The sequence below is a fragment of the Trichoderma breve genome, chromosome 3, assembly GCF_028502605.1.
Source record: "Trichoderma breve strain T069 chromosome 3, whole genome shotgun sequence".
Taxonomy (NCBI): domain Eukaryota; kingdom Fungi; phylum Ascomycota; class Sordariomycetes; order Hypocreales; family Hypocreaceae; genus Trichoderma; species Trichoderma breve.
In genome coordinates, this window is record NC_079234.1 from 3,703,760 (window position 1) to 3,720,765 (window position 17,006).

The following is a 17,006-nucleotide window of genomic DNA, read 5'->3' on the forward strand; positions in this document are numbered from 1 at the left end:
TTCTAGACCATCTTTTGCCTAGATATATAGGAGCACCCAAGCCATGATTCTTTTTGTTGGCTCCTGTTAGCCCCCCTTAGATATCTCTCCATGATAACACATTTTATCTTTCTAATCCACGCGAAGCACACGAGCGCCCCTCTTCTTGGTGGGCTTCTTCTTCTTCTGGCCGCGCTCAAAGGCAGCAGCGTTGGCGTGATCACGGCCAATGTTATCCAAATCCTTGACCTTGTAGATACGGATAATCCAGTTCTCGCTGGTAAAGGCCTCCTCGAGCGTGTTGAGAACAGGTCCCTGGTCGGGAATTCGGACCCCTCGGACTCTATCGGCGGCCTGTCCCGCGGGGAATAGAGAGGCGTAGTTGTAGTACGACATCTTGTACCTGCGCTTCTTGTTAGACATCGATGGCTTCCCTCTGACTTTATTACTTCCACTTACATTAAGCTGTTCTTCATGGTCTCAGTGGCACCTTCATCAACGCGGTACTCTCCCTGAGGGGTAAAGAAGTCTCGCTCCTTGACCTCATCAGGCCAAATGCCTTCAGCGATTCGGACCATCCACAAGAACTTGTTGATATCATCACCAGAGTAGCCCAGGAGGGCACCAAACACAACGAGAACATAGTCGACTTCGTGCTGTCTCATGATGGGGTAGCTGACTTCCTCCCTGGAGCTCATGGCCTTGCCAACGGTAGCAATGTGGGTATTGTTCCAGGTGTTGTTGTCAACCAACGTAGGTCGGTCGGCCATGCCACCAATCTGGTAGCCGTAATCCCACCAGGACATGACCTTGGCGTCCTCCTTGGTGTTTTGGCGCAGCCACTGGTAAGCCTCTCGGTAGTCATCAATGATGTGTTGGCTTCCATCCGGCATACGGCTGGCAAGGACCACTGAAGGCGAGGAGTAGGCGTTGGACGTAACCCAAGTGCAGTGAGAGACAAACATCAAGAGGTAAACGAGCATGGATCCGGACACCATGACCTTGGTCAGGTTGCTGTAGATGCCAACATTAGGCTTATCGCTGCCGCGGAGGCCACCCTTGACCTTCTTGGGGGCTTCTTGCTCCTCGACAGGAGTAGCTGATTTCCATGAGAGATAGGTGTCGAGAATCTGAGAGGCAGCCATGGCGGCGGCAACACAGACGACGGGGGTCAGTGTAAGCATCAGACGCACCATGACACCGGCGAAGTAACTCCCGAAGAGAGCATATACAACGACGAAGACATGCTCATCCTTAAGATCCTGGAAGCACAGATAGACACCAGCGGGGAAGAGCCAGATAAGGAAGTTCAAGTCGAAGAAAAAGGAGGGCCAGGCGGTAGGCTGGTGCTCGGAGACGGAGGCAATGATGGGAATGTGAATCTTGGCATAGCCGGTATCCCACAGAGAGTAGAAACGTCCGCTCCAGGGAGCAACGTAGCCCAGAGAAGTAAGGGCGACGAGACCCAGCAGACCCAAGCCGAATGTCGCCACGAGGATGGTGACAAGGAAGGTTTGGAATTGACGGCCAGAAATAGCAGATCGCACGTACTGGATGAACCCAATGAGCTGGATGAAGCCGAAGATACCTATATAAATAATGTTAGCGATTCATGTTAAGGTGTGTTTTGTCATCGAAGGATATTCATACCAAGGGCGGGCATATGCTCGCTAGTCTTGATAGGCAGGAAGCCGACAAAAGGAATCTGCATGCTGGCCAATGTCCCCAGGGCATACCAGGTGGTATAGCTGACGTAGAGGCGAGTGCTGTACCGGCCCATGGCAATCAGGACCAACGCATGCACAGGCAGCAAGCAGGTAATGAAAGCGTATCCACCCCAAGAGGCCACCATGTATCCGTAGAAGAGCGCGCAGAGAGCTCCCCACAGCATGGAACCCAGCTTCAGGGCCTTGATCCACAGGTAAAAGGTAAAGACGAGAAGGAAGATGGCAATGGCCTCGTTATCGTAGCTGCCGGCGACGGATCTGGAAATGTAACCCGGCGCAATTCCCATGAAGACGGCGGCCAAGAGACCAGCAGATGGCGACGTAGTCATTTCATTGGTGAGCAAATAAGTGGCAAACGCAGTCAGGCCTGAGCAGGCGGGCGCGAGTAGGACACAAATATTGCGGATGTCGACTGGAATTGTGAGGGTTCTGAGAGCGTGGTAGATGGCGCCGCTGGTGACCATCAGGCCGGGGTACAGGGTGCCTCCAGTAACTCGACCGAGAGGGTGCCATGTTCGGTCGTCAAACCAATCCCAGAACTTGTGGAAGCCATTTGCGACGAGGTACTTGGTTGCTCGGAAGTTGAACCAGGGATCAACTAGACGATTGTTGTTAGTAGAGTAAGTGGCATTGATTGGGGCGAGTCGTGCGCTCTCTCTGCGTAGAGAGTGCATAGAGTAGATATAATAGACTAACATTCGTGGATGATACTTTCAAATCCTAAAGATAGCGAGTTAGTCAGACTGTTTTCTCTGGTATATGGCGCCACAAATGCAATTGGACATAGCAATGGCTGCAGCATCGCAGCATCGCCATCGCAGCGTCCATCGCAACTGGAAGAGTCGCTGGCTTACGTATAACAGAGAAGAGACGGCTCGAGATGGCAGCCGCTGCAATGAAGCAGAGAATGACAACCCGAAGCAGCGTCCGAGTGCTTTCCGTAGTGTAGCCTACGGCGGGCCCTTGGGTTTTTGCCGCCATTGTGGCTACTGGTGTGGAAGATGAATCTCCGGGAGCGTTGTTGGAGATTCTTCGTCTGGTACCTGCTGAAGCCGCGCTCAGACTGCTGAGGACAGCTTGGAGCTTAAGGTGCTACGTATGTCAAGACATTGTGGGGCTGCTGCTATTTCCGGTGTTTTCCCGAGGCAGCATCGCAATCACACAAGAGACTGACTGTAAGGATGTATCTCAAGCTTCATGCGACAATTGAAAAAGTGGGAACGAGTCTGATCTCCGCTGAAGCTGTTGAAGACGTGTGTATTTGAACCTGGTGGTGGAAGGTGCTGTTATTTTGCAGAGTATGAATACTAGTACCCTTGGCCATGAGTATTATTGTTCTCAGTAAAAGCACAAAAGTGCAAAAAAGGAAAAAAGAACCACATCCGTTGGTGCGGATTATCGTTCCACCTCATTACTGCGCATATAAACACCAGCCATGAGAAACCTCATTTTTACAATCGCAGTGTATTGCTCACGCTTATCATGCAATTGGAAGCCATTCAAGCGTTACTCTACTTCTCGCAACGTTGCTGATACTCTTGTAAACTTTTCTTTTAGCTTTGAATCGTCTAATTGCGCATATTTTTACATAGTACAGTTCACCAAACAAATGACCCCAGGAAACCTCTATGCAGCGGCGCCATGTGTAGTTTCAAAATATACACTGCCTTTGCAGTCTGTGGTGTCTCATTATGCCTCGCAGGGCTTTTTTTTGGGTCTTCATGACGGCCGCATCTTCTTCGCCCGCCAGCATCTCTCTCATTTTTTTTTTTCAACATCGCTCCCTTGCTCCTCACCCCTCCATCAGTCCACGTTTTGGTTGCGTTAAGGGCTCTCCTTGGCGATCTTCAGCAGGTACTTCTCGAGGTCAAATTCAGGGCTGTTGACATCGGTAGCGGCTGTCCCAGAGTTAGCTTTGCTGACAAAATCCCAAAATGCGCTTCCATATTTCCCCTCCATTCCCTGCGTTGCTATAATAACCCCGCTGGAGAAAGGGGAAGAGATGCCATGCTGCATAGTCTCTCGGATCATGCGTACCATCGTTTGCTGCTGCCGTGACTGGGCTGTTCTTCTTTGCGTACTCGGCCTTGGCCTGGTCTATCAGCTTCTGCTTCTGCTCGTACTCGTGCTGCGCGTGCTGAGCTCGCTGTGTGGTGGTGATGGTGCGCTGGTGGGAAAAGCCGTAGAACACGCCAAAGGCGAGGGCGGACCACCGGAGGACCTGGAAGTTGATCAATCAGACTTGTGTCGCCAAACGAGGCCCAATTGCACGCGAGCATCGCAGGATCGAGGCCGATGCGGGAAGGCTGCGGTTGGGCACTGCGAGGATAAGACTGCAACGTACGTTGACTCCTGTTGACGACATGGTGAAAATCGCACGTCGCGCGGCTGCTTCAGGCAGGAATCGGGGAGTGAGGGAGGATCTGAGGGGGTCGACAATGGCCGTCGATGAACCCTGTCGAGAGTGGCTCGAGGGAATTGTTGCGTCGGCTGGGATGAAGATTTGAAAATGTCCTCGGGAAAAGTCGCAGTTTTTCCAGGCCCGGACGGCCGCAGCTGGTCCGGCTGTCTCTAGGCCTGTGCCATCGCTGCGGTCACGTGCAGCCAGCGCCTGGTGCTGCTCCACGGCCGATAAGCTCATGGCAATCGCCTTTAGCTGCCGATACAGACCAGTGCCATTAATATTACGGTGTACGGAGTATTCATTAGAGGATGAAAAGGAGTGGGCAGAGTGGCCGACCAGAGCGCAATCCCCTGTCCTGATTTTACTTAATCGTTTCTTTCTATTTCCTCCAACTAGGCCTGCCTTTTCGAACCCCGCCCTCGCCCTCGTGAATCGCCGTCTCGCTGAGTGGCGCCGTGGCTTGACCTCCCTCCCTCCTTGTCCCTTCGCATTCGACCTCACCTACTGTACTGGCGAGTCCCGCCATGGGACTTTTGGACAATCACGATGCAGCAACGTCGAGATGAGATTCTTGCCAAGAAGGCGAAGCTCGCAGAGCTTAAGCGCCAGAGGGAGCTTCGGGCGACCAGCCAGACGCCGTACAATCGCACTGGCATGAGCTCGCCCAGCGAGGTTTGTTCTCTCTCCGTCTGCCACCCACTTTCGCGTCCGCTGATGGTCTGTGCTGTTACAGCTAGTATCACCGACACCACGAGGAGATAGCCGCCGCGAGATCGAAACCCTCATTGACAGCTTGGTCGGTAGTAGCAGGCCCAGCTCGATTGGGACGGGACCCCCTGGATCGCCTGCGCATCGTGGAAGCAGGCCGAATAGTGTACTCAGTGGCGGTGAAATCAGCAATGTGACTTCCGAATGGACGGCTTCCTTGACTGGACAAGGCGGACAAGCTACACCAGGCCCTACACCTGTGACGCTGAGCCTTACGACAGTTCCCCTGACAACCGTTTACGAATGCCCGCCGAGTCCTGTTAAGGAAGTCTTTTCCTACAGCAAAGGTGTACAGACTACAGATGAATGGGCTACTCCTACTAGGACAAGGGCTCAATCGATGGCGTCCGATGTAGATGACTTCATGAGTCCGACTTCAACGGCAAACAAGAGGCTAAGCAGGAAGGAGCGTGACCGAGAGGAGGAACTGCGCCAAAAGATTAGATTCGAGGTGGAGGAAGAGCTGCGAGCAACCAAAGAGCTTTTGGCCGAGGGTGGTACCGCGGCACAAAACTTTTCCTCGACCAACTATCCTATTAGAGAACTTACTGCCGAAGAACTGGAAGCCGTCACTCACTCAGACGAATTTGTAGATTTCCTAGAGCAGTCGACAAAAGTTATTGAAAGAGCCTTGGACCAAGAGACATACGATATTCTTACCGACTATGCCCTACATGGCAAGGACCTCGAAGACAAGGATGAAGAAAGCGGCAACACGGGAGGAAAAGGAGGGCATAGAGTCAAGGAGGTGGTGCAATTCTTCGATGATCGTTGGTCTAAAAAGCGAATGATTAGCGGGATAGATTTCTCACCCAAGTTCAATGAACTGGTGCTCGCATCCTATACCAAGAATCCGACAGCACCCCACGAGCCGGATGGGCTTGTCCAGGTCTGGAACATTCACATGCACAACCGGCCGGAATATGTCTTTACCGCGCAGTCCGACATCCTCACCGCAAAATTCTCACCCTACCACCCAAATCTCATCATTGGCGGCTCCTACAGCGGCCAAGTCTTGCTATGGGATACTCGAGCAAAATCTGCACCGGTCCAGAAGACGCCGTTGACGGGCTACGGCCATGCCCACCCAATCTACTCAGTGGACATTGTGGGCACGCAAAATGCCAACAATATTATATCATGTTCTACAGATGGCGTTGTCTGCGGCTGGAGCATGGATGTGTTTGCGCAGCCCCAAGAGCTGCTCGAGTTGAAGAACCCCAGCCAAGCCAAGGTAGCGGTTGAGGACGTCAGCCCTACATCTCTATCGTTCCCCCAGACGGACCCGACATTCTTTCTCGTTGGAAGCGAAGAGGGAACAATATTCCCCTGCCACAGATATGACCGCGCTGGTGCCAAGGCCGGTGTCGACAAGAAGATTAGCTACAAGGGGCATGCGGCACCTGTCATGTCGGTTGACTTCCATCCAGCCAGGGGCCCTGTGGATCTCGGCGACTTGGCCATTTCATCCTCTCTTGACTGGAGCGTCAAACTCTGGAAGATTCGCGCCCCCGCGGCCACGTCGACGATTGGTGCTGGAGATGGTGCTATTTCGCCACTGATCGATTTTGTCCGCGAGGACGTTGTCTACGACGCAAGATGGTCGCCCGTGAAGCCCAGTGTCTTTGCCCTCGTAGATGGAGCTGGCTGGCTGGAATTCTGGGACATTGCTATAGACACGGAGGAGCCGGTGTCGAGAATCACACCGAGCAGCCGACAAGATGGAAGGACAATGCTATCCAGGAGCTTGAACAAGCTGGCTTGGGAGCCCAACGATGGCAAACGCATCGCAACCGGTGGCATCGACGGTTCTCTTACCGTCTTCGAAGTGGCTAGTGGCTTGGGCGGCAAGGAAGGACTCAAGAATGAGGAATGGGCAAATGTGAAGAAGCTTGTCAACCGGGTGGAAGCCGTGGGCATGAATGGGGCGATGATGGTTTAGCATTTTTCCTTTCTTTTTGTTTACTGGCACGCATGGCACCTTAATTTTTCTTGGAATCCTGACCTGTGCAATGATTGATGAAGGTGAGCTTCTATATGTATACCCCTAGACAAGTGTGAGGTAGAAAAAATTGGTAATGGCAACGGACAGTCGTTTTACACGTCTATACAGTATTGGTTGTACGCTCTCTCTGCCATTTCGTTTGTCTTTATGGAGTACTCACCGTCGGACAGGGGTTGTGATGGAGGAGTACTTCAGGTTTGTACCTTGGGGGTCGGTAAGCTCAGGTACCCGCACTCTTAGCGTCACGTGAATCCCCGTAGAGAAGAAGATTATTTTTTGCGGACGCGATTCTTGCTCAGAATAATTTTGATCGTTATTCTTAATCATACGGCATGAAATGTGTATTCGTGCAGTCGCCAATTGAGTCGATTGACGAAGCTACAATCCGAGAATGGTAAGTTTGAAAAACATCAAATTACAATATCCCTTTTGATTATTCGCACTATGATGTATTCATTTCGATGAATTCTGCAATGCTCAAGGTCATCTTGGCTTCTAGCCAACTTGACCGGATGAGGACAATTTCACCCCTGAGTCTCAATTTTATAACACATTCAATCGCTTGTAAATTGCAAGTCATTATGCTAGTTCTAACAAAACACGAACCAGAAACTCTTCTGGGACAAAGCCACGCCTCAGCTCGCCTGTATCTAGGTGTTGTGTGGGACACCAGCGGGATATCGCGTGCCAGCAACTTCAAACGAATCGACGAGAGTGTCAATCTTCTTTGCCTCCTCTTCCGTCAACTTGATCAGCTTGGAGTTCTCCTTCACTCGCTCTGCTGTTGTTGCACCGGGGATGGGGATGATGGTTGGTCGTTCTGGGCGGTTGCTCTGGCTGTGCACCCAGCCGATGGCGAGCTGAGCCGGGGTGCAACCCTTTTCCTTGGCGAGAGCCTCAACTTGAGCGACCAACTGGAGATTGTGATCAAAGGCGGCCTTTTCGAAACGGGGGAACTTGGAGATGAATCCAAAGCCCTGGACCTCTGATACGTCCTTGAATCTACCGGTGAGCATCTGATTTCTAGAGTCAGCTTATGTACTAGATGGTGCGAGTGGGGTTCAGTTCTCTTGGGGTTGAACTTACTCCTCGTCCAATAGGAGAATAGGCAGTGATGGGGATGTTGTTCTCGGCACAGGCCGCAGCAACGCCGTTGGTGAGAATATCCGGGGTAAACATGCTCAACTCGACCTCGACGGTACCGATCTTGGCAATCTTGGCCGCCTCCCGAATAGTATCGGCGTTGCATTCAGACAGTGCAATGGCGCCAAGCTTGCCAGTGTCGATGTACTCCTTCTGGATAACTCCAAAAGTCACTTCCAGAGGGACGTTGGGGTCTCTTCTTGTGCAGCTGAAGAGGTCAAGCTTCTTAGTTCCTCCTAGCTGGTTGATGATGTTGTCGAGTGAGCGTCGAATGCCCTCTGGAGATGCGTCGAGCTTGTGCGTAGCAAGATCCGCGCCACCCTTGATGATGAGCGTAATCTTGTCGGCATCTTCCGGATATTTGGTGAAGTACTCCTTGAGTAAAGTCATAGAGTTCCACTCAGGTGTGCCGTAGAACTCGCCGCCGTTCCAGAGAGTCATGCCGTTTTCAACAGCTGCCTTTAAGGCGGCTAGTGCCTGGTCCAGTGGAGGACGCTCTGGTCGCCAAGTGAATCCTAACAAAAGGCATCAGTATAAACTGCGATTTTTAAACTGAGAGTTTCGAGCAAACTCACCCATGAGGCCGTAGCCAATAGGACCGACGCTCTTGTTGATAACAGTAGCCATGTTGTTCAGATGTATGTCTGCAATCGCAGGAATAGTATGAAATGAAGCAGATGTTATCAGAGATTGAATCCTTGTATAATGAGTTGTATTAAAGCTTTGTTTGAGCTGATACTATATTCAAAAAAACAATTCATCTCAACATCTCAAGGCCTCTATATATCAAATTCTGCCCCGCAGCATGTTCGAGATTTTCCAGGCAATGATGTAACTGTACGAAATTTCCTTTTTGGGCAATCGGAAATAACGAGTCTATTTCGACTCACTTATTCCGACAACACAAACCCGTCCTTTAGCGTCCCGATCTCCGAACTCAAAGGCGAAGCACGAAACGGCTCTTCTCTGTGGCAGGTTGGCGCTAAACTTTGTTCCTTCGCCCTTCTCTCTGTGTCTCGCTGTTTGAGTTTTTGGTACCTGAATGATTGATGTTCCCGGGTTTAGCTATCTCCAGATTGCTCCATCGGCTTTGGTTCGATTGCATCCGAAGATCTGCTTAGCAATCTCGCGCTGTCTCGCGATTGTGAATGTCCATTATCGCGAATTGATGATGAATCTTTTTCCCGGCTGACCTGATCTGGTCCGATCCGAGACTTTGATTTCTATGCATATCGTGGCGTGGCTTGCAGACATCCCACTCGATTTTTGTGGTGTCGCGACTCCGGCGTCATTAAACCCGCCGCGGAGGGCCGCGGGAGATACCCGCAGATGGTCTTTGGGCAGCGGAGTTATTTTGCAAAATGCGCGAGGACACAAAATTACAACATTGAATGCATATGATTTCAATTAACTACCAAACAAAAAGAGCTCCAATACAAGCGTTAAACGGCCTTTACACAGTCTTGAGCGAAAAGCCAGAAAACGACACGGCAATCTTATCCCTCGCGTGGCCCTCGCCCGATTCCTCCGTCGGCTTCGCGCCATAGATGCCAACTTCAATCTCCTTAGCCAGGCCCTGACCATCATCTTCGTTGAAGGCCCAAGTCACCTGTCTCAGGGCGCGCCTCGTCTTGCCCTGGCTCTCTAGCACATACACCCACGCATCGGTGCCGTCCCTCTCCACCAGGATCGTGGCCTTTGCGTTGCCCGTCTGCTTCTCCGTGATGGGACTCAAGCTCCAGTCGGACAGGATGTCCGTGGCTACGACGCCCAGCGCAGGAGTACCATCGTTGAACTCGATGCCGGCCTTGATGAAGCGCGTGGCGTTGGGGTTGTGCCGGTTGGGAAACGTCACGACGAGACCGCCCTGGTCGTAGAGAGTCTTCCAGGGCCCTGTGACGGTTACTTGGACGCTCTGGAAGTGCGCGGCGGGGACAGTGGTGTAGAGGTAGGGAGCTGTGAAGTTGTGCTTGGAGAGGGCGGGACGCCAGATGTCGGTGTCGGGGGGCACTTGGATGGTGATTGAGCGGCCGATTGGTGATACGGGTTCGACGCCGGGGTTGTTGAGCCAATGCCATTTAAAGCTTGATGTTGAGGCTGAGGCAGAGGCCGAGGCCGAGCCGGCGAGGAGCCATGCGATGTTGGTGAAGAGCATCTTTGTGATTTGTGTGAGAGAGAGGCGAGTATAAGCTGGTGAGTATCGCGGCTTTGAGACGACTTGCTCGTAAGGAGAAAGTGTCTGTCTTGATCTGTTTAATGATCCATTCGTCCGGGCCTGAGTATACTTGTCCCTATATATATACAGCTTTTGGTTACACTACATATATGCATCACTGACATCTAGTTGTTACATCCCCACACTTCTATGCTACCACAGCATTTCTCATCTTTCTCAGCTCTCGTCAGGCTGCATGAAAGCTCCAATGACGAATAACGGCTAGACATCCCTGCTGTGCGGGGTGGCCTGGACATACGATCCCATCAATTGAGCATAAATTTTACGTTGCAGAACTAACTCGGGGAATATCGCTTTCGGAACTCACCCGTCTCTACGCCTTACGGCTACAACCTCCCTGCGCAGATTGTCAACCGATGCGGTTGAATTGGAAAGAAAGATGATGCCATTCTCGGGGCTGGAAGGGGACCTGCATGAAAGCTGTCTGTTTTTCGTCCAACGAGAATCCGACCTGATGCCCGCTGTTGCTTGGCACTGGGGAAACAATTGAGTGAAACCATTGGAGGAGAAAAAAGAAACCGAAAGAGGAACATACTATTGCCATTTACAGTGAAAGCTTGTCAGCTGCGTGATGCCTCTACTCTGATCCTCGCTCTTAACCCGTCGACGCAATACCCCAGCTGCTTTGGACCATCCGTAAGCTCAACCTCTCTCTTCACCCACCTGCCTGCCTTGTCTTCTTCACCGCTTGCTTCCTGACTGTCCGGATCCGTCTCCGGGAGGGCGTCGTCCTCATCGTCGCTGTCATCATCGCCATCCTGTTCGTCATATCCGGCTACGGGATCCCACTCCCCAGTCTCCCAAATCAGCCTTAATTTAAGGGGCGCTAAGCCATACATCTTGCCCACGATGCCCTTGACGGCATAAATGTCAAAGGACTTTGGAATCCTAGTGATTCTCGTCTTCTTGCCCTCTTCGGAAGCTCCCTCATAATGAAACTCCGTAGTGACGAGGCGAGCTTCGAGGAAGTTGGGGTTGATTTCCTCACGACGAATCACGTCGGGCTCGCCATACGCTTCACACAGCTCATTATACCGCGGGTGGAGGACTTTGACGGAATCCTCTGCAGCTTCGGGTACCGTAGCCAGCTGCTTCGCGATGCGCGATAGGTAGAACATTTCGGCATTGGTGCGGTCTGTGGTGGTGATGTGTGTAAAGTTGAGCGTCTTGAGCTGAGCAATACGAGCAACGGTAAACATGAAGGATTCATCCGAAGATTGCGCATTGGAATCGGCATCCATGGAGTAGTAGATGGGGTTGTGGGTGATGCGAAGCCCTATCATGCCGGGGAATACGGCCGGGAGTTTGTCGACAAACTCCCAGCTGTCTATTTTGTTGTAAGAGAGATCGACGTATTGTACTGATGGAGGGAAAACGACATCGTTAGGGCCGGAAGAAGATGATATGGCTGATATGTTGTTTCCCTTGAGCTGTAGATAGCGAAGATTGTTGAGCATCGCAAGGCTAGCAATGTCTGACAAGCTCGTGAAATCATTGTACTCCAGATTAATCGACGTCAGAGTTGATGGTAGACTGTCTTGGACTATAGTTGGTAGAGTTGATAGCTGGTTCGACCCCACGAGAAGTGTAGCCAGGGAAGGGCATTTGCTTGCTACTAAACACGACTCTTGCCAGCTCATCAACGTCTCTCCTAGCTGCAGCTCGATTACTCCCCCTAGAACCGACTCTGCACCGTTGAGAGTATCATCGGTTAGGATATCTAGAAATCTGTTTCCACTATAAGAGTGAAAAGAAATCATAAGTTAGCATGGCAGTAGGGATATAGCAGACATCACATGTCGTCGAAACTTACTTGATGCTAAGCTTCTGCAAATCCTTCAAATCTCGACAAATGTCCAGCACCGGCCCAAACCGCTCAAACAAGTTTCTGCTCAAATCCAACTCCACAATCTTGGGCGCAGTCTCAGCAATCGTCGCCGCGACGCCCTCCTCGTTGACGTCCCCCTCCGTCCTCGCCACGGCAACCCGCAGGCTGTCGAGAATTACAATCTTGGTCTCCCGCAGCCGCGACTGTCGCCGCCAGATCTTGTCAAAGCCCATCTCCTGGGCGACCTTGCCCGAGATGACAATCTCGATCTTGGACTTGCCCTTGACCGCCCCCGGCGCATCCATGACGTACCGCTCATTGAGGGCGGCGAGGAAGCTCTGGGGGCTGTCTGCTGGACGAGTTGGCCGGACAAATGAAGCGGCGGTGGGGGATTTTGATTTGCCTGCATCTCATCGCGTCAGCCGAATGAAATATATAAAATCTCAAACTTTCATAAGAGGGATAGATGCAGTACATGTAAAGTAGCGAGTGCCCTTGTGAGAGCCATCGTGTTTGCCTCGTGCGGCATCATCCCACTCGACGCCTAACCAGCTGCCCGTCGTGCCAGCAACCCCGCCGATGAAGCGCACCGTGCAAGCTGCGCCATCGTAAGAAATCCGCTGGCCAATATGATGAGTTTCGCTCATTTTTTTTTTTTTAATATTATGAGATGAGTGTCGGTGAAGGCATGTCTGGTTGTGAGATGGAGATGAGGTGGGATATAAAGGAGAAAAAAAAAGCAGACGGTCAAGTCAGGCAGCAGAATTTGGCCAACCTGACGCAGGCAGCTATTATCGCTCTTGGACATCCACATTGAGGCAGCAATCATTTACATAGGTTTTTGTATAGTTTTCTCCTTTTTTACATCAATTGGTTCACTAATCCGACAATTGAATTCATCATACAGCCATTTTCCCTTAGAGGCTACGCATAAGCGTCGGGTGTTAAATTCATTGTTTCGCTAAAGGACCCATCGTGGGGTCTCTCCAAAATCAGTCATCAAAATGGCACATTATTATACAATTTACAGCTTTCCCTTGATGTCTCCCAGAATCTTGACCAAGGCACGGCCGTTACTCAAGCACACCTTTCCGCCCTCGACAGCAACAACAAAGCGAATCTCTTCAAACTCTCCCTTCTTCTCTCCTGTCCTCCAAACCTGGGTGATGAGCTTGTCACCGGGCAGCACGGGACTGGCGAAACGGGCCTGGTACTCCTTGAGGTTGGCAGGATCGCTGCCGCCTACAGCCTTGAGGATGGCATGAGCAGTAGAGTTCCACGAATACAGACCGTGCATGATGGCGCCTGGGAAGCCCATCTTGACACCAGGCTCGGGGGTGGCGTGCAGGGGGTTGTAGTCGCCATTCAGACGGTACAGGTGGGCAGCCTCCCTGGAGATCTGGTTCTCCAGCACCCAGTCGGGCTTCTTGTCCTTGGGAGGAGGGAAGTTCTCGGTGGCAGGGCCCTTGGGACCGCCCCAGTTGCCCTGGGCCACGTAGAAGGCGCTACCGAAGAGACGGGTGTAGACTTCGTTGGTGTTGGCATCAACAAGCTCGAGCTGGGTGTCGACGACGGAGCCGGGACGGCCCTTGTCGTAGACACCGAGGACCTTTTGGCGGATCTCGAACTTGTGGCCCTCGGAGGAGACGGGCAGGGGCTTGAGGAACTCAATCTTTCGCTGGCCGTCGACGACGCGGCGGGAGTCGAAGTCGGGAACGCCGGGGACCTTGATCTTCTTCTGGGAGGCGTAGAAGTCAATCACTTCCTGTGTGTCGCCCTTGAACGCTGTTTCGCTCATTGGTCAGCTCTTGCGCAAGGTCAGGCGACTGTCGGTCAAGGGATGCCAGCAATGGGCCACTTACGCAGGATGACAGGGTAGGTAGGGAAGACGGCAAAGTTGGGGTGGAGTTCCTGTGGATGGGATTGTCAATTGTGGCTTTCTTCTTTTTCTCTTCGAAATCAGCAACTTACGTAGAGGAAGTGAAGCTCGTCAGCAGTAGCGCCGATAGAGTTTGCGAACAGCAGCACATCGCGCTTCAGCCAAGAAACAGACTGAGGAGGATACTCGAAGCCGACACCAGGTCCAGACATTGTGAATGTTTTTCAACAGAGAGGCCGAATTGAAAATACGAGGAAGCGGATACAGATGCAAATGCAAATGCAGGTGGAAAAAAGATTGGGGATGCCGGCCGACTTAAATGATGGAATGGACAAGGTAAGGTGAGTCTCGGTCACTCATTCTCAAGCCGAGGCAACGCCTGTGGGGAAAAGCTCCAGCCGGGAAAACGAGATCGGCAGCCGAGCAACCCCGCGAACTCATCTCCGGGTGGCGCTGCAGAGATTAGATGATCTGATAATCTTGCAGAATTTTTTCTACGCGTCTACTGAGATGTTTGGCCGTGAAAAGGATATAATTCGAGGTCCTGACTCTTCTAATTCGTCGTTGTACACGGGCTTAGATAGCGGGAGATACATTAGCTGGTACCTTAGCATGTGGCTGCTAACGTAAGTCGCCAATTAGATGAAGAAGCCATACATGTGACTATCGATAAGCGATAAGCGATAAGAACTACACACACATTCAGTACTGTAGAGTTGCAATTCTGGCCAGTCAGTCACGCGATACAGCGCACTCGCATCCCACCTCCAATAGGAAACCATGGAGCCTGTCTCTGTGCATGAAATCAGCTGCGACCTTTCCTGTGCCTACCTCTTCTCGTTTGGCATATTTCTGCAGCATATTTCGACCAATACCAATCTGCTAAAGGGTCCACCGTATCCCCCTGGCCCTGCTTGCAACGCCTCGAAAAGGCAGGCGTTCAAAAATACGACATCATGACAGTTTTCGCCTAGAATTCTAGCTTCACGACAGTCACTGTTTAGTTCAACATCCCTAGATTTATATGATGAAAAAGTGAGTGCACAAAAGAAAATTTTCATTCTTGCCGAAGTAAGCTAGGTATGCTAAATGGTTGATAATACAAAGAAGAATGCAAAAAGAGTGTGGTTGTCCGAATTTCATAACGTCATACGCTGTGTTGTTGGTATTGTTTTCCCGTCTTGCTGCATGCAAATGAGTGCATCAGCATCAACCCAACCTACCCTTGGCCTTGTCGCATTCTTCGAGAAACCGATAGATGCCTTCCAGGCCCTCATACTCCTCAGAGTGCTGCTCTGACTTGGTCGGAGGCGACATGCTTTCATATCCATCCGTCTCTGAACACCAGGGATCCTCCGAATTTTCGTACGCGAATGCTTCATGAACGAAAGACTCATCGCCGAGTGAGGAAATATCATCCAACTCATGCCCTTCTAAAGACCTCTCCGACCCTCCGGGGGACGTCAAGGCCTTTTCGGTGTCTGGTGCGAAAGGAAATTTGAGTGCCGTTCTAACGCCAGTGACACTCTCGAAACCAATGTCTTGGCTGACAATGCCCCTTTGGATGCCAATGTCATCGCACAGTCGCTCGACTGTTTCAACATCAACGCCTGGAAATCGAACTCTGAGCAGATTGCCGGATTCTAGGGATATCGGCAAATCGCCCAAGGATGAAAGACGCTCAAGATCGGCATAAATGGCCGTCAAGTCTTTCAAAGCACGGCCGAAATCCGCTGACAGGACATCGAGGAATCCCTCGGTGTTGAGGCTTGGAATAGCAGCCTCAGCCTGGAAGCCAGAGGCGGTGGAAGCCTGGACAAGGGCGGCAGCAAGAGGGCTCATAGCCGTGATGGTTGGGCTCAGCTGGAAGTCGACATAGGCACCAGGAGCAAACTTGGGGATGGCAGCCAGCTTACGCATAGCCTCGTCCTCGAGCACGGAGACGGCTCGGTACTGAGCCTCGCCCCGTGGTCCTGTTCCATCATATCGAATTCGTTGTCCCGAAAGGAAAAAGGCCCTCATTGCCTGAGAGACGTTCTGCACGACTTGGGCAGGGGCCGTGGGAGTATGAGAAAAGTATCGAGCACCTCCGCCCAAGCTATAACCACCAGCAGTTCGGGGCATAGCTCCGCCCGTCAAATTGGGTCGCAGAGCACTCGCAAAGGGTGCTCGGCCGGAGAACTGAGCAACTCGGCGGGAAGTGTTGGAGCTCGGGAGCTTAGATCGATCTAGTCGAGGAGCACTGCTCTCGGAGCTGAGGTATCGTCGGACAACCTTGTGGGCATTCTTCGCAGCGTTGGTGGAGAAGCCTCTAGCACCTCGTGCCTGTTGCTTGACGAGATTCGCTGGGTGAATGGATTGTCGACCGCCTTTGGCCGACACAGGAATTGGTTGAACTGCTTGGTTCTGAAACGGCCTCGCCGCATTGGCGAGTTTGTCTCGGACCACTGCTGTGGTCCTCGACACGGCGACTCGGAGGAGACGCAGGGCATCTGGGCCCCATATCGCCCCCGCGGACGCCATGTTGAAATTCTTTGTTTTCCTTCACCAAAAGGTGGTTGAAAGAGGTTGAAGATGAAACTCCAGGAGAGATGACGGGAAGTGACGGACTCTCTACTCCGTATATAAGTTCGGCAATGACATTCGCCACGCAAGCATGCAGCGCGCTAATGCGTTGGCAACACCGCCACAGATTAGATCTGCGCCACAGATGCGGGGCTGAGGCCGCCTAGTGCCAAACCGGGACTAGCGCGGGCTTCTTTATTTTCTACTTTTCTTCCGTCGAGAAATTTTCCACCATTTTTTTCTTCTTTCTTTCTTTACTTCACAAACCACCAGAAGCTCTATTCCGGAGCTGCAAGTGCACGCTCGGGTGCGAGCTCTGGTGGTTGGAATCGTTTTCACGGTAAGCTATACCCTTCTCCCTTTGAACGCGCCTTACATGATGCTTTATTTTCATGAACAATCCAATTCATACCAGACCATGGTGACTCTGTAATTTTTTACAACTTACCTGAACGAGCTTTGGATCGCACCT

At 51.8% G+C, this 17,006-nt stretch overlaps 8 protein-coding genes across 8 annotated transcripts; 1 reads left to right on the forward strand and 7 right to left on the reverse strand.

Moving 5' to 3' along the window:
• Positions 1-111: 111 nt before the first annotated feature.
• Positions 112-2,687, reverse strand: T069G_05528 (oligosaccharyl transferase STT3 subunit domain-containing protein; the record flags this gene model as incomplete). Its single annotated transcript, XM_056172738.1, has 5 exons — positions 112-382; positions 439-1,567; positions 1,630-2,304; positions 2,403-2,426; positions 2,561-2,687. 5 exons carry the CDS (start codon positions 2,685-2,687, stop codon positions 112-114), a joined length of 2,226 nt encoding a protein of 741 aa, XP_056029596.1.
• An 843-nt stretch (positions 2,688-3,530) lies between these two features.
• On the reverse strand, positions 3,531-4,347 carry T069G_05529 (ATP synthase E chain domain-containing protein; the record flags this gene model as incomplete). The annotated part of the gene is made up of 3 exons (XM_056172739.1): positions 3,531-3,604; positions 3,744-3,927; positions 4,051-4,347. 3 exons carry the CDS (start codon positions 4,345-4,347, stop codon positions 3,531-3,533), a joined length of 555 nt encoding a protein of 184 aa, XP_056029597.1.
• A 309-nt stretch (positions 4,348-4,656) lies between these two features.
• On the forward strand, positions 4,657-6,820 carry T069G_05530 (uncharacterized protein; the record flags this gene model as incomplete). The annotated part of the gene is made up of 4 exons (XM_056172740.1): positions 4,657-4,782; positions 4,844-5,165; positions 5,235-5,767; positions 5,819-6,820. The coding sequence occupies 4 exons, from the start codon at positions 4,657-4,659 to the stop codon at positions 6,818-6,820; spliced, it is 1,983 nt and encodes a 660-aa protein (XP_056029598.1).
• A 713-nt stretch (positions 6,821-7,533) lies between these two features.
• On the reverse strand, positions 7,534-8,653 carry T069G_05531 (aldo/keto reductase family domain-containing protein; the record flags this gene model as incomplete). Its single annotated transcript, XM_056172741.1, has 3 exons — positions 7,534-7,899; positions 7,970-8,541; positions 8,602-8,653. The coding sequence occupies 3 exons, from the start codon at positions 8,651-8,653 to the stop codon at positions 7,534-7,536; spliced, it is 990 nt and encodes a 329-aa protein (XP_056029599.1).
• An 826-nt stretch (positions 8,654-9,479) lies between these two features.
• T069G_05532 (uncharacterized protein) lies at positions 9,480-10,181 on the reverse strand (the record flags this gene model as incomplete). The annotated part of the gene is made up of 1 exon (XM_056172742.1): positions 9,480-10,181. One exon carries the CDS (start codon positions 10,179-10,181, stop codon positions 9,480-9,482), a length of 702 nt encoding a protein of 233 aa, XP_056029600.1.
• Positions 10,182-10,822: 641 nt separating this feature from the next.
• Positions 10,823-12,737, reverse strand: T069G_05533 (CAP-Gly domain-containing protein; the record flags this gene model as incomplete). Its single annotated transcript, XM_056172743.1, has 3 exons — positions 10,823-11,999; positions 12,076-12,493; positions 12,566-12,737. The coding sequence occupies 3 exons, from the start codon at positions 12,735-12,737 to the stop codon at positions 10,823-10,825; spliced, it is 1,767 nt and encodes a 588-aa protein (XP_056029601.1).
• Positions 12,738-13,114: 377 nt separating this feature from the next.
• Positions 13,115-14,181, reverse strand: T069G_05534 (maoC like domain-containing protein; the record flags this gene model as incomplete). Its single annotated transcript, XM_056172744.1, has 3 exons — positions 13,115-13,875; positions 13,953-14,001; positions 14,062-14,181. The coding sequence occupies 3 exons, from the start codon at positions 14,179-14,181 to the stop codon at positions 13,115-13,117; spliced, it is 930 nt and encodes a 309-aa protein (XP_056029602.1).
• Positions 14,182-15,178: 997 nt separating this feature from the next.
• On the reverse strand, positions 15,179-16,492 carry T069G_05535 (uncharacterized protein; the record flags this gene model as incomplete). The annotated part of the gene is made up of 1 exon (XM_056172745.1): positions 15,179-16,492. The coding sequence occupies one exon, from the start codon at positions 16,490-16,492 to the stop codon at positions 15,179-15,181; it is 1,314 nt and encodes a 437-aa protein (XP_056029603.1).
• Positions 16,493-17,006: the final 514 nt, after the last annotated feature.